The sequence below is a fragment of the Falco cherrug genome, chromosome 2 (assembly GCF_023634085.1).
Source record: "Falco cherrug isolate bFalChe1 chromosome 2, bFalChe1.pri, whole genome shotgun sequence".
Lineage (NCBI taxonomy): Eukaryota > Metazoa > Chordata > Aves > Falconiformes > Falconidae > Falco > Falco cherrug.
The window spans coordinates 15,113,229-15,128,780 of NC_073698.1; the positions used below are offsets into that span (position 1 = coordinate 15,113,229).

The 15,552-nt window shown below is 34.7% G+C and overlaps 1 protein-coding gene across 1 annotated transcript in view; it reads right to left on the minus strand.

Moving 5' to 3' along the window:
- Window positions 1–15,552, minus strand: part of PGR (progesterone receptor) — a 38,049-nt gene that overhangs the window by 19,114 nt on the left and 3,383 nt on the right. The window contains exon 4 of the mRNA XM_055702430.1: window positions 1,236–1,352. Within this exon, the coding sequence (XP_055558405.1) occupies window positions 1,236–1,352 (117 nt within the window). The remainder of the gene's footprint in view (window positions 1–1,235; window positions 1,353–15,552) is intronic.

Genomic DNA, 15,552 nt, shown 5'->3' on the forward strand with positions numbered 1-15,552 from the left:
CTATGGTTAAACAGTCTATCTTGAGATTATTTGTTGTTTTGAATTTTAAATCATCATTTACAAATAATATAATCTCATTCCAGTTTTTCTCATTTTTTGGCCTACATTTGTCTTTTCTTCTCCTTTTAGTATTAAGCATTTCATTTCAACCTGAGTAGAATAATTAGCTTCCTAATCCCCCCAGAACTGTTGACATCACCAAGAATGCCTGAAATACTACACTCAACCTGATGCAGCTGAGAAAAAACTAGATATACCACAGTCCTGGCTGGTTATGAATGAACACAGACTAGAAAGATAATGACATTACACACAGTATATAATGCCAGTTCTTCCTTCAGGGATAAAAATCTAACATAAAGTGCAGAGAGAGAGGAATGTTTGATGCACTAAAATAAATGAGAACCACCAGGGGTTTGTGCATATTTTTTTTAATTCCCTTTGAGAACACATTCTTTCTACCATCTTTTTGTAGCCACTTTCTTATAGTCTTAGCCATGTATTTTCAAGCTTTGTGTTGATCAAAAACTCTATATAGCTAAAGTTTTAATACAAAAAGATGAAAAAAATACAGGAAAAATATGCATTCCTGCATGTTAGCACACCAAAACTTGTCACGTGACAACTCGATCCTACTCCATTTTCTCCCTGTAGTTTTCAAAGACATAGTGCTCAATTTTGATTAATATTACATAAAAAAGTAAATCTGTTATGGCAAGAACTAATGCAAAGGGGATTTCCCAGCATCTAGCATGCAAAGTCTGTAGTGCTGGTGCAACCACCGCCTGGCCCTCTTTGGTGGAACAGAAGGACTGATTTTGTTGACATATACTCAAAGCAATTATGGAGAGCACAACAGAAAAGGGAAGGGGGTAGTACTGATTCCTGATTTTAGTATCAATCTCAATTTGCTTGTTTTTTACCTAAATCAAATTTTCTGATCCAAAGGTATTAATACACACCAAACACACAATTCCTGTCCTTGCTAGAAAATTAGTAGAAAGGTACACAGTAGAAGAGACAGATTCCTGCAGAAAGGTATTTTTGTTTCAGGATTTCCGGAGTCATTAAAGAAAAATTATAAGGAATTTTAAAACATCAGGTAATTCTTCCAAAGATAATACTTTAATGGGGTTCCTTCCTTTACAGTATCGAAGTAATGTTTAAACTTAACAGACTGAAGGTACTGTTCTTGACTGCCTGTTTTTCTGAATCAGATTTGAAAAGCAGCTCACCTCCCAGGACCATACCGGCTTGGCAGCACTTCCTTAAGCGACATGCTGGACAGTTCTTCCTACGGATTTTATCGACTATACAGTCATTTCTTCCAGCACATAAATAGTTGTGCTGTCCTGTAGGCAAGAGAAAAAACAATTAATACTATGTTAACTAACATGACAAAATTATTTATATGTATAAATGTTCCAGAAATAACAGAGGATTAAAAAAAAGATATACTTGAACCATTAAAGGACTCCTTCATTTTATGCTAACTTTCAAATAATGATGTGTTACTATTTAAATAATTTATTTGGCCTGTTTAAGAGTGAAAAACCCCATCTACAAAATTAAAAAATAATTAGCAGACATGAACTGCTTAAATCATTGTACTATTACTTAAGTAAATCAGGCATGAGGACAAACCCATTAATTTCTTTCAAACTTATTTTTCTTTTAAGTTATTGTTCCTAATTTGAAAAAACTTAAGTAAATTTTGCTTGGATTGATGTGGAGTTTCTGACAGAAAACTGAATGAAAAAGTTGGGGCAGTGCAAAAAAGAGCCCTTTAAGCAGAGTAAATTACCTCTGATGGAGAAGCAGTTTTGCACTAGACCTGCTGAAATACCAGCTGAACAGATGCAGCCAACACAGCCAAAAAAGGACAAATCAAAAGTGGCTGTAACTGTTTGATTTAGTTAGCTCTTAGTTTATTGTTTAATTCTGAACAACTCAGGAAAAGCCTGTCATTACTGTATTAACATGGAATCTTTTTAAATGAAATTAGCTTCCTGCAGAGCAAAAAATTAAATTCAGCTGATAACCTGACATTCTTTTGACCACAAACTTCAATGATACTTCCAAATTTCACTTGAAGAGAATGAAAAAAGTATATTTTTTTGCTTTAGTATAATATTATAATTTCCACAAATTATTTTAATTTTGAAAAGTAAACAAAGCTAAGTACATAAGTAAGAAAAAGGCAAAGCTAATTTTCTGCTAAGCAAAGGTAATCCTTTCAAATTAAGCCCAGGTTTATAGTATAAGGTTTTACTTTTAAGATGTGCCTGTTTGTGCACATCATCCTCTACTCACTTCTGTATTTTCAATTTCTTACCAGTACCTAGCATGAAAGCATGAAAAAAAACCAGAAAAAAAGTGTTTGAGAGCAACAAAATGGATCAAAAAAGTATGGACAAACTACAGAAGTGCTAATATCACAGATACTTCCTTCATGGCATATTGTAGATGTGGATCTCTAAATATCATCAATAGCAAACCTTTTAAATTTTCAGCAATTTCTAGATCAGTATCACTCTGACTCAGCCATCTGATGCCACCAGTAGCTAACAGATCTCAGTTGATTATTCAACTCGGATGCTGTTATTCAGCTTTCTTTATAATCCTATTCTGTCCTTTCTCTGCACATGGTAAAACGAGCAACTGTTTGCCGATAACTTTTCTCCACAGAAGAAAGCCAAACTGAAAATGAATCCTCAGATGAAAATACAGAAGAAAGAACATCCTATACTAACAAAAGAAAAGAGCTAGTGCTAAACCATGTGAAACAATGGATTTGTTTCTGTGCTAACATTTCTTTAGATAATTGATTTACTTCTTAGCCATACTTTTAAGAACATCTTATTTGGGCTTAGTGAAAGAAACCTGCCTGCCTGAAATTCATTTTTATAAGTTTTTGTTTGTTTGTTTTTGTTGGGTTTTGTTTTTGTTTTTTTAGAAAACAAATAAACGGTAAATAAAAGGTGAATAACAACAGTTGCCTCACACATTGCCTGGCATTTTACAAGTATTTAGTAATGCAGTCAATCAGAAGAAATTCTCATTTACTTTCTCCCATTAATTCTAAAGCTGGATTCCTTCTTAAAGGAAACATTACCAAAAGTAACTGAATGAATGAAAATCTGTCTTCCTTTTTGCAGCTGACCAGGAAGGAAAACACTTATTTTGAACACATCTTCCTTGGGATTATTTGCATTTTTTCCTCATCTTGCTTTGCCTTTATTAGCTACAAAAGCATTAAGTCTTTTGATAAGCAACAGTTTTAAAACTCTGTTAGCTTAACTAAAATCTATGAATCTATAAAGCATCAGATTGTCTCTACACTGTGGCATTCTGATGCTTTAATGTACAGTTAATTTACAAAGGTACACTCAAGCACAGATTAAGTTTTATTTGTGGGTGTCTTGGTTTTGGGGGTTTTCTTTGTCCCCTGAAACATATCTCTTCTGAACCTCTTTTCTAGGAAATCCTTTGAGTCTATACACCATGGTCTGAGTCCATATAGCCCATGTCCAATGCAAGACCAAGAAATGTACGTTATGGAGTAAATGCTCACAAACTGCTCACAGGCATTCAAGTTGCACTTTTCCCCCTATAATGACAGAAAAATACTTACCAAAGCCAATGCCGTATCATGAAATAGTGCTCTTCAAGCACTCAAGAGAACACTGCTTATACGTTCTGGAATAATGTCAGTATTCAGAATTTGCTCTTGATATCAGTGTGTGCTTTGCATACTGAACACCCAAGTGCATGCTCTAATCACCTAAGGAGGCTAAGGAGTTTGGGTAGAATCATTAATGGCAACTCTGTTCCTGCTAAAACAGGAGATAATCTGGAAAAACAGAAGTTAATAGCTTGATTTATACTGCTACACATTTAAATAGCCTGTATTATTTCAAAGAATCACAGAATGGTTTGGGTTGGAAGCGACCTAAAAGATTATCTAGTTCCAACCCCCCTGCCACGGGCAGGGACACCTGCCGCTAGACCAGGTTGCCCAAAGCCCCATCCAGCCTGGCCTTGAGCACTGCCAGGGATGGGGCAGCCAGAACTTCCCTGGGTGATGTGTTCCATCTGCACATGTCTCACCATCCACACAGTAAACAATTTCTTCTTAACATCTAATCTAAATCTACTCTCTTTTTAGTTTAAAACCTTCACCTTTTGTCCTCCTGCAGCAGGCCCTACTACAAAGGGGCCTGTCCCCACATTTTGTATGAGCCAGCTTTAAGCACTTGAAGTGATTCAACATTATGCACCTAAGTTTAAGCATTACAAATCAAACTTTAAAATTTTAAATTTACATTTACACATTTAAGTTTATCTACAGATGTAAGAACCTCTTCATAACTTAGGGGTTATCAGTAGATCCAGCTTCCACTTCAATTGAAAATGCATTAATTACTTCATCATTACATAACAACTCACAAACTGCTTATATACATCCAAGACTGAACAAGATTTTTCACATTTGCAAACCAAATTTTAAGTGAATCACAATTATCAAAACTATTCTTCAATGTTCCCATGTTCTAGAGTTTAAGATCAGACAGGATTAAATAATCTCTTTGTCCAGTGCATACCATGGAAGAAATGAAGTATTTTATTGGAATTTAGCCACAGTAAGAATTTGCTTTGATCTTCAAAGGGTGAATATTATTTCATTCCCTTTCATTTAATAAATTGTATTTAAAAATCTAATAGTAACCAACAATCCAATCTTTATTACATCTTCACCTAATTTATTTCTTCAATAAAGACTCCATGATGATAGCATAAAAAAACCCAGAAGCAACAAAAAGCCAAAATCCTGCCAACCGAAGCCTCCCATGAAATTATGGCAATAAATTCTCAAGCACTTCTTGATCCATATTGTCAACCACTTCCTTGTTTTCAAGGCTACAAAAAAGCCACAGTCATATCCTTAATCTTACTTAAATCACACCTTCATGAGAGTTCTCCACTCATCTCTATCCGATCTCTCCCCAACACCTCTCATCCCAAAGTGTACTTCCTTTGTTCTGATTCAGCTGCAACTTAATTGCAAAACACATAAGGTTCAATTATATAGCATTTTTCATAGCCTCATCTGTCAGGGATTTTTTTATTATCTCAGTCACTTGATGGATCTCATATCTATAGATAAATATGAGTAAATGTTCTCATCTGAAACTGTTTCTACTGTTGTGCAGAGCTGGGTTCTGAGAACCTGCTACCTGCTTGACATTAATATTTAAGTGGCAGTAACCATCTGAAGCACAGATTGCATAAGAAACAGAAAACATGCCAGATATTTGGTTAATTTCAAAATTATGGGACAATATTTAGTTAGATGAAGCCATCTGGAATGTTTTCATGGGATACTAAAACATTTATTTGAAAACATATTTGCTGTATCTCAGTCTTTATGATCATCTATATTTTAATTGATTGGCTTCAGTATGTGAGTATTGATATTAAATGCATGTACTAATGAAGTATCCAAAGAGCCCTGTCAAGATAAAATTCCTGTTCAATTGGTAGCTTGCCATTCAATAAGTTTTATATGACTACTGTCATTACAATCAGGAAAAAAAACCCAGAAAAAACAGGATAGTGTAATCACTAGATCACCGGTCAGAGAGTAAAGATTGGTATTTGTGTTTATTACAAAGACATGAATCTGGTAACTTCCTAGAAACTGCCAATTGCTCAGAATTCTTCACCCAATGTTATATTTCCTCTAAGTTTACTTTTCACCTCTTTTTGAAAGTGTGCGCTGTAGCTCTCTCTCAACCTATCAATGTATCAGCTTGTGACCTGGATATGGTTGAGAATATGGAGAAAATACAGACTTATCTTCTGTATTTGTCTCATCTCTTACTCATATATTCCAGATTCTTGTAGGATAGCATTTTTCTTAACCTCCCTCAAAGTCCATTTGTGTTACCAAAGGTGGAAGTCCCAATGCAGACTGGCAAATACAGTTTTAAGTACTGTACTAACTATTGCTATACTGTCAGGTTTATAAGAGAAAGATGACAAAATGCCAATGGCCCACACACACAAACATGGTCACAGGTTTTGCTATCAGTAAAGCTGCACAGACCATACTCCAGCACTGAGACATTTTAATCCAAATACTACTGGAAGTAGCACGTACAGCGTCTTTAAAAACTGCATGGTCAACTTAGCTCACTGACATGCTGAAAGTCACCTAAAATCACTCGAGTAAACTAAAGTTGCAGAGGTTTTGCAGATGTGCAATATATGGAAAACATAAGGCTTTATCTGCACCAGCGGCATCAGACGCAAGCAATTAGTTATTTGGGTAAGTGCATCTGTGCTGGACTGCCGCCACCCTGCACAGAAGCAAACCACTTGTTAGCAAACTCTCAGTTCCTCCTGTCTGCAAATAGAAGCACTTTTTTCAAATCTTTTCTCCCTCTCCCATATCCTGTGCTGCCTCCCTGTATCTTAACTGGCAATGCTTTTGTGTAAAATCATCCTATCCGCGCCACTGAAGGACTGCTCTTTGGAAAACATAGCATGGTGTTTATTCAGTCTAGTTTTAATTTCTGTCTAAAAACTGCAGATATCTATTGCAACTCTATAAATTATTTTATTGCAAAATGTCTTCCAGTGTTGACTTTTTGCTTCCCAAGAGCTAGCCTCCAGGTTTTGCTCAGTAATTTACTACCAACATGCTTTACCTCTTAAAATATTTTTCAGAAGTACCAATTAAATCAATAGGTTTAAAACCCCAAAGGAATTACCCTTTTAACATCACTAAACTTGGAACTCCTTGTCAGGGGTTCTTGTGGAAGCCGGTAATAACCATGTTTTCAAAATAAAAAGGAAAATAGATTCACCTATACTAAACATAATGGTGCAGAGGTAGCTTTCAAGTAAAACATTGACTTCTGGAAGCTAAGACAATACACTAGGGTAAGGATTATTTTGTACCTGCTCTGGCAGTCAGGTTTTCCATAACTAGCGTGGTTCATCAACAGCAATTGGAAACACAACTAACAACCTTTGCTCTGATCTAAATCTAATGCTCTTCTATTTACACTGTTTCAACGTGCAAAGCAGCAGACATGGGTTGACTTTACCTCTACTACATGGGTTTATGAGCTTCGGTCTTGAAGAACTAGGAATCTATACTGCTACAGTTTGTAGTACTGAAAATATACCCTTCATGTCCCTGTACACCATTATAGGCCATTACACTCTCCCAAGATTCCACACACCTCAAATAATGTTTTTTAATCATTTAATACCAATTTCATTTCTGGGCTAAACATTTTCTCAAAAAAAAAAAAAAGGTGTGACTGAAGACTCTGACCACTTAAAAAAATACATCCACCACTGACTTTACCATGCGTAATCTCTTTACAAAAAGCCCAGTAGCTAGTGGGGGGCTCACTTTCAATTTCCCTCTTTGCCCACTGAAATAAAATTCTCATTTCCCAACTCTTAAGCAGGTGTTCTGACTACTACTACGAAGTCTATACTGGTCCAAAGACCTGCTACTGATGCAAATCTGCTTCACAGGAAAGGATTTAAGATACAATGGACCAAAGATGGCAAGGATTCCACCCTGGAATCTTCTCCCAGATGAAATAGTGTGGAATTCCTTTCTTCATAATGATACAGTTTGAAATGACTGATCACATCCCAAGTCATCCAACAGCCTGGCAGTCAGGGCTGCAAGGAGAGAAAGGTGTGTCTGATCCGCCTCAGGAACTGGAGAATGATGAGCATGGATCTCATACCCTGGATGACTGACTTACCTCACCAATGTACTCAGTGATGGGGTTTGTGATTATAACAGGTACTAGTAATTCATTCATCTTTATGAATCTAGTCTTTCATTCCCTTGCCTTAATTACACGTGATGGAAAAAAAGGCTTGAGTAATAAAAATTTTGTTCAAAAAGAATGTAAAACCCCAAAATGTTTATTCCTTAGTCAAACCTAGTTTTTTTTAATAGTCTATTTTGCTTTGGTGAACAGAATTACTGCAAGTAACTCTACACAAAAAAAAAAGTTTGGTATTCTTCTACTCCATTGTCTGCTGGTTTTAAGCGCGTAATCTTACGTCCTCTGTTAGTTTTGAGGGTTTTTTGGGGTTTTGGGGTTTGGGCGTTTTGTTTGGTTGAGGGCTTTTTTCTTTTTTTTTTTTTTCCCCTCTAAATAGACCAAAGAAAATTTGTTTCTCTAGAAGGGAAGCATCATTTTCAAACCACCATATCTCTCGCACTGCTTTCCTTCTCTTCAACAAGTCACTACTGATGTTTGCAACACCCTTGACTGACTCTTTCTCTCTCCTGTATCCTGATCTCAAAATCTACCTGCCTTCTGCTGTGAATCCTGCAACACCATTGCCTTTTCCCCTCCAAAATCATTTCTGCATAATCAACCTGAGCACACTGGTTTTATACCTACAAAACAAAAATTAAAATGTAGCTACCCTATTTTCATTCATTTCTGGACAGAGCTAAAAGTTACACTCCGTTTTAAAATCCTTTTTAAATTTCCCTGTCTGTTCCATCATTTCCATAAAGGAAAAAAACAACAACACAACAACAAAAACAGAAAAACAAAATGAAGTAAAATTAAGTCCTATTTCATAGAAATGATCACGAACTGCAAAATCAGGGTTACTGTTTCATATTGATTTTCAGTTGGTTTGTCTAGATCATTTACCACATCAACATCTTGAAAGACATGAAGTCTTCCAGTCCAATTATGGGAACTGACAATAATGAATTTTTTTTCCACAGCTATTACCTTTCATAAGAAGATGCTGCTACAAGTCAGTATTTCCAGTTCTTTTTACCGCACTGTCACAATTGCTCCTTGGACAGCATTTTTAAGTAATTAACTATACCAGTGGTATAAATATGTAAAAAGATGGAACTATCAGCTTTTTTGTCAGTAAGAGGTCTATTTCTTTTAAGTACAGAACACAGGATTTAAACACAAAACCTACTTTAAAAACACTCCAACTATTTCAGAGGTATACATCATTAAAGTACTATTTGTTCTTCTTCTGATCCCCGAGTGTTATATTCTTTTACCAACATAAGAAGCGTTATATTTGTATTTCAGCCATCCTGTCTTTCTGATTTTTCTTCAAAGTGTCACAGCACATTGCCATGATAAGTTTTTTGGTATCTATTTTCCTCTTATTCCTTGTCTTGTCATACAACTGAACTAGTGGGACAGGGGTCACTCACTCTAAGAGTAATAAGGTAGAAAAAACAGGAACATTAGTGCCAGAAAAAGGCAATGTGCCAACAAACAGGTATTGCTGTCAGTTGATTGTAACACCCAATGGAAAATAAACTGCTGAAAAAATGCAAAGAGGAGATTTATTTGATTAATTAGATTCTAAAGTGTAGATATCAATCAAAACAAGTAGAATACACTCCTTTCTTGGGCATGAGAGAAAAACAGGCACTTCAGGATCTTGAGAAGATGTCTAAATTAGGGTTCTTTTATAGGCTGTTGCTCTCCAAAGGACATTTAAAGTGATTAGCTCAAATATGTATGTCTACATCGTAAATGTCTGCAGCTTGGTGAAACAAATCTCACATAAAATACTGTATTTGAGGATAAGTGAAGATAGCATCATAACAATTGGACAATAATAGGGTGATTTTTCTCCTGGATCTCAATGTCTGCAAGTAACTCTTTCTATGTTTTAATTGCAAAAGATTCCAGGTTATTGACATGTGCTCATATGTTAATGGCTACTAAGCAACAGCCACTTGTGAAAATGCAGTTGTGACTAGGTATAACCAGGAGACCTCTGAAGTGCGACCTTGTATCACTACACATAATGGCAGATTGTAACATACCATCTGTTAAGTTTTTTCTATTCAGTAGTTTCTAAAGAACCACCTCTTACTAGCACATCATCAGCACTGTGGAACAGATACACAGCTTAAGGAGGTGGACACCATCAAACCTAAATCTGTCTTTAGGTGGTAACTGTTTGATTATAAATGCTTATAATTTCTAGAACATAAGTATATAAACTGTAAGTATTTTAATACTTAAATAAGAATTTATATCTAATAACTTATAGATATAATGTTACAAATAAGTAATATGAAATGGGTATTTTTATACTTATTATATTTTTTATATACTACATAAATGCATTTAGCTACCTTGTTGATTGATACGGGTGGGATTCATATCACTGAACACAGACAGCGTACATCCTCACACAACACTCCCTTATGCTCAGTGCTGAGTTATAATTGACGGAGAACTTACAGAGAAATAAATAATGTTAAGAATACTGTTATTTTCATCCCAAGTAGATAATTAAAGCAAGTAAGTGAATTACTTCCTAGAAGTTCCTGTTTCTCTCCATTCACTGCAAAGTGAACTTAAGATGAGCAGCTCAGGTTACTCACGTTATGCTCATGTGAAGTTAGAACAGAGGAGTACCAGCAACACTGAGCAGTTGGTTGCTGGTGCCCTTGAAGCATGCAGTTTTACACTACTTGAAATAGCTTCTACTTCACTTGAAAAGGCATCTAACATGATATTCAATACTGTTTCTAGAAGACCCCGTAAAGTTAAGCCAAAAATTTTAGCAATTCAGATTTCTGCAGCTATGTTCTAAGCCAGGCCTATCAGGAAACCAGTAATAAGTCACAATGAGAGCAGTAGGAAGCCCAGCATTTGCACAATTGCCAAAGTACCAGAACAAATGCAATCCTAGTTCAGTTGTTGTGCCTCATACGAATCAATTAATTAACATTTGTCAAATGGCTGAACAACAAATAGTTTTGAAGTCATAAGCACAATTATGTATTGGTACAGATTATCTTTCCTTTCTCATGATGCAAATTCTTTGTTCTCACAAAGGTGCTGTTTCCCACTTGAATTTTAGGACTCTCAATGAAGTATTTGTATTTGTAATTTTCTGTATTTGAATTTGGAAATACACTTAGCTTACTATACATTAACACATTCTGATCATGTGCAAAATAAAAGAGCTTTAATAATAATGCATCTGTCACATTAAGTGAAAAGCATTTTCATCTCTCAACTTGCCAAATGTATGCTTTGTATGTTTTCTACATCATGAAACTTTCATCACTATTAGGTTTAAAGTACACGCTGTACCAAATCCTGATCCCAAGATCCAGCCTGGAAAGTTGGATTAAAAAAAAAAAATAAATCAGAAATCCCTGTAGAGTTAGGAGAAAAAGGAACTTTTTACATCTGCCTCATCAATTTCACAGCCAAAAGGGTCTCTCTAGTAATGCATTTCACTCTGTTTTCAAAGAAGATTTTCTATTAGTGGTTGGCATTTTTAAAACGATTTGCCATGCTGTGCCATTTTACATTCTTTAGCTATGTAAAAATACAACGGTTTAGCCCAGCAATTTTCTTATGTACAGTTTCACTAGTTACATAGTGAATCACACTGTCATCATAAAACTGCGTATTCATAACACAAGTCAGATAAACTTTATCAGAACGTTCGGCTGAAGTCATGGTCAGTCGTCTTACTGTGTAGATGTAGCTCATCTTGAATCCCTCCACTTTCCTCCATGGTACCTCTCCATATACAGACAGCAAAACCTTGTGGAAACCCCACCTTCTGTCAGGTAGTTTGCCAAATACAGGTCTTCGAGAGAGGAAAAGTCCACACTTGGCAGTTAAATGTTATTTGCTACATATGTTCCCTGAAGCTATTATATGCACAGAGCTGTAACCCTGAGCTTGAAGGATGCATTAAAACGAGACAAATCTGCTACACAATCATTTGATCAATTTTGTAATAGGGTTCCAGGTATTTAAACAAACCAAAAGTTAATTTCTGACCCATCCCGTGTAATATCATACATTTATGCTGGCCTCAAACTCTTCAGGTTTGGGCAACTACTGTTCATTAGATGTCAGTATTATAAACAAAGTGTATATATAAATACAGAACAGAAATGAGAAGTGGGACTTCATACAGGAAGGAAGACTTGATTTTTTTTTCAGGATTTAGGTAATTTTAATTTTTCATTAGTAAAACTACTGCAAGAGATACTTTCAACAAAAAGGCAAGAACACAGGCCACCAAGAAACCATGTGTTAGCTATGTATAACTCCAGAATCTCAAAATTCTACACACTGGGTTCCTGTTCAGGATAGGAATTTTACCATGGTGTTACACAAGCACTTTCATCATGGTTGCCCTGCATGGTTTTACATGAAGGTATGTTTATAAGACATCGCTAATGACCATTTGACAATTTAGCGCTAAAAAAGTAAGAGTTCATTTCTTAATATGCATTCTGCTAAAGCCCCATTGGAAATATTATACTCTATTTGTTACCATGAAAAAGATAAATTTCTAGCACATAAATAATGTCTGATCATCAATTGCAAGTTACTTTGCAAATATAGTAATTCTACATATTTGAAATACTTTTAAATATTATTTCTGCATGGTTTTTATTGCTGATTCCAAACTGCTCGTCACTCTCAGCTCACTGACAGAACAGAACTACCCATGAGCATACTGAGTCCAATTTTGCCTTTTCAAATTTCTTAAATGAATATAAATAATTTTGTTATTTTCATTACACCCAAAGGAGATCTTTTACGCATTTTTAAAAAGCCTTGTAATTTGTGTGCATACTAAGTTAACCCATGAACTAGTAAATCAGTTCTTTGTAAGGGACCAACAGAAGAGGTACAACCTCTAAATGCAAATATAAGTTTCCTAAAAAAAAAACTCTGTCCATTTTCTCCTCCCCACTTCCTGCACTAATTTTTTTTTCTGTATTTTCCAAAAAAAACTTTCATAGTTTCCCCAAACAAGGACTTGCATTTTTGTTTAACCTTCTTCAAGATTCTGCTTAGCGTAAAATATGGTTCTTGTATTAGCACCATCCTTTTCTTTGCATATATAGGCACAGGTCATACATATTTAAGAGTTCATTACCAACAGATATTCTAAAATAATTTTAATTCTAAATCTACACTTTCATCTTAGTGATCCACACACAGTTCTGACCCCCTGTTAAGCTGTATGTGTATCTACAAATTATAATCAAATGTATGACTAAATCATACTTCCTATAGAAACTTTTCTAGGTTTGCCTATACAGTTTCAAATGATTGTTCAGTCTGAGTATTTTACATAACCTCTGGTTTTATTTCAGATAGATTAGAGATGGGAAATGGGAGTTTTCCGGATAATGGTAACAGTCCATTTTATCCCAAAGGAAACATTTAACTACTACATTTTCCACACACTAGGGGAAAGTAAAATAAATGGCATATGAATAGGACAATTTCTGTGAAAAAAATTACAGAGACTATTAGATTTGAAACGGCCAACATAACTTAGATTACAGAAACAATTAAAATAGAAAATAGATATTTTCCAACAAATTTAATACCTTATCTATGCACTTGAAAACCTCATAACATACAAAAGAGATCTGGAAATACAGAAAAACCCATGAGGTGGCAAACGCCATCTCTTTCCAATCATGTTTTAATTTCTCATAATGAACAGTACTTTAGGGAAAGTATGAAAAGCAGAGTTTTGATCACAAATTTGCACTCAAAGTTTAAAATTTTATTTGCATTAATTATTATTTTAAAACCCCCACATCTGTAGCACAACTAAAAATTTTTAAAGGTACTTAATGTATTCTCACTCAAAGAAATGATGGGCAGGAGGACATCTTCTGTAAGAAAAATGTCTCAGATTTATAGAATTGCCACTGTGAATTTTTAAATGCTATCTTCTATTGCATTTACAATAAAAATTTTCTGTTTCTTCTTACAAAAAGAATCATTTGTCGTCTTTATTTCTGATAAGAATTAAACAAAAAGTGCTTTAACTCTAAATGAAATCAAGTATCTATCCATAATTTGGATTATTTCAAGGCTAGTAATTATATCTTATGCTTCCATTAACATCTCTTTAAGGAACTCTCTGTAGACTTGCACTTTCTACACAAAACCAGGTAACTGTTCCGTTCATTTCGCTCATGCCTGTCATTCCTTCCCACAAGACTCAATAACCTGTATCTTTTCTTATTATAATCAGGTTTCTGAGATAGTTGTCCATTCTTTAAATAGTCTTACCAAAAAGCCCAAACATAATTCCTCACCATATTCTCAGTCTTTGGAATAATTTAAGAATTGAAAGTATGAAGTTGCTATGTAAAACCTAAGTCTTTTGTTTGTGTAACTCTGTTGACTTCCTATTTCTCTGTATGTCTACATTCTTAATCTGGTAAGATTCTGCAGATACAGACATTGTTTAAATAATCAGTGAAAACAACCTTAAGATGTATCTACTATCAATTTATATGCCTTCTTAACATTTATTGTTAAAACATTTATGCTGAACAGTAATAATCTATGTTTTCAAGCAGATTCACCTACTGCACAAACAACTGGACAGCGGTTTAGGAAAGAGATGACTTTCAAAAGTGGTAGAATCAAGTTCAAAATAAAAATTAAAATATTACTGGATAGGTAAAAAGCAAATAATAAAACTTCTTCTGTAATATGGCACTCATAAATTACACTACATTCATTCTTAAAACTTAAACTCCCTGACTTTTTGTAAAAAATATACGGTTGATTTACCAAAACAAACACAGCAAAAAACCTGCAGCCAAACCAAAAGACCAGTTAAGCACAGTGAGCAAAACTTAAATGTATTCCTGTAATTGACTTAAGAGCCAACTGTTTTCCTTGCAGCCTAACTCATATGTTTCTAATAGCTTTCTCATGGACCCCATTAAATGTATTAGAGAAACACAGCGCTAGCTCAAAAGTTCACCTAGCCCACCTAATCTAGTGTTAGCACTTTGCAGGTATCTTGTATGGTAAAGAACGAACATGAGCATATGCTTAAAGTAGAAAGTAACAGCACACAAACAAAAATTCTAACTACATTATTTTGCTAAGCTTTTAATTTTCCAATGTTTCCCTTTTCATTTGAAGGCAAATAAACTCTATAATGTTGAATAAACTATGTATCACAACAAGAAAATGCATGATGGATTTTTTATTATTGTTATTTTTAAGGAATCCAATACATTTTAAGAATGATTTTGTTAAGTATACGGAGCAGAAATTTTAATATCCTAGTTCTTACAGGATCAGATAAAAATCAGAAAAGGAGAGAAAGCATAAAGTGCAGAAGGATTTGTTTTATAATAGTTCAACTGATGAAGCAGTAACCTGCCCTTTTATTCATATATAAAAATCTCATTGGACATGTTACACAATTAAAAAAAGAAAAAATAAGCACAGGTATTGCTACTGATTTATTAAACCTGCAGCTTGACTTTGTAATTTAATGGCTATTTGAAACATGTGGCAAACCCACTTATTATTATTATTATTATGACTTGAAATAGGCTCAGTGAAACTTGAAATACTTCCATAATTCTCAGAAAGCCCAATTCTGTATCTTGCAAGCAAGACAAATTCCACAACTTAAAAAAAAAAAGAGAATGAAGCCAAGATAAATTCTTATCTGCCTATCATTAGT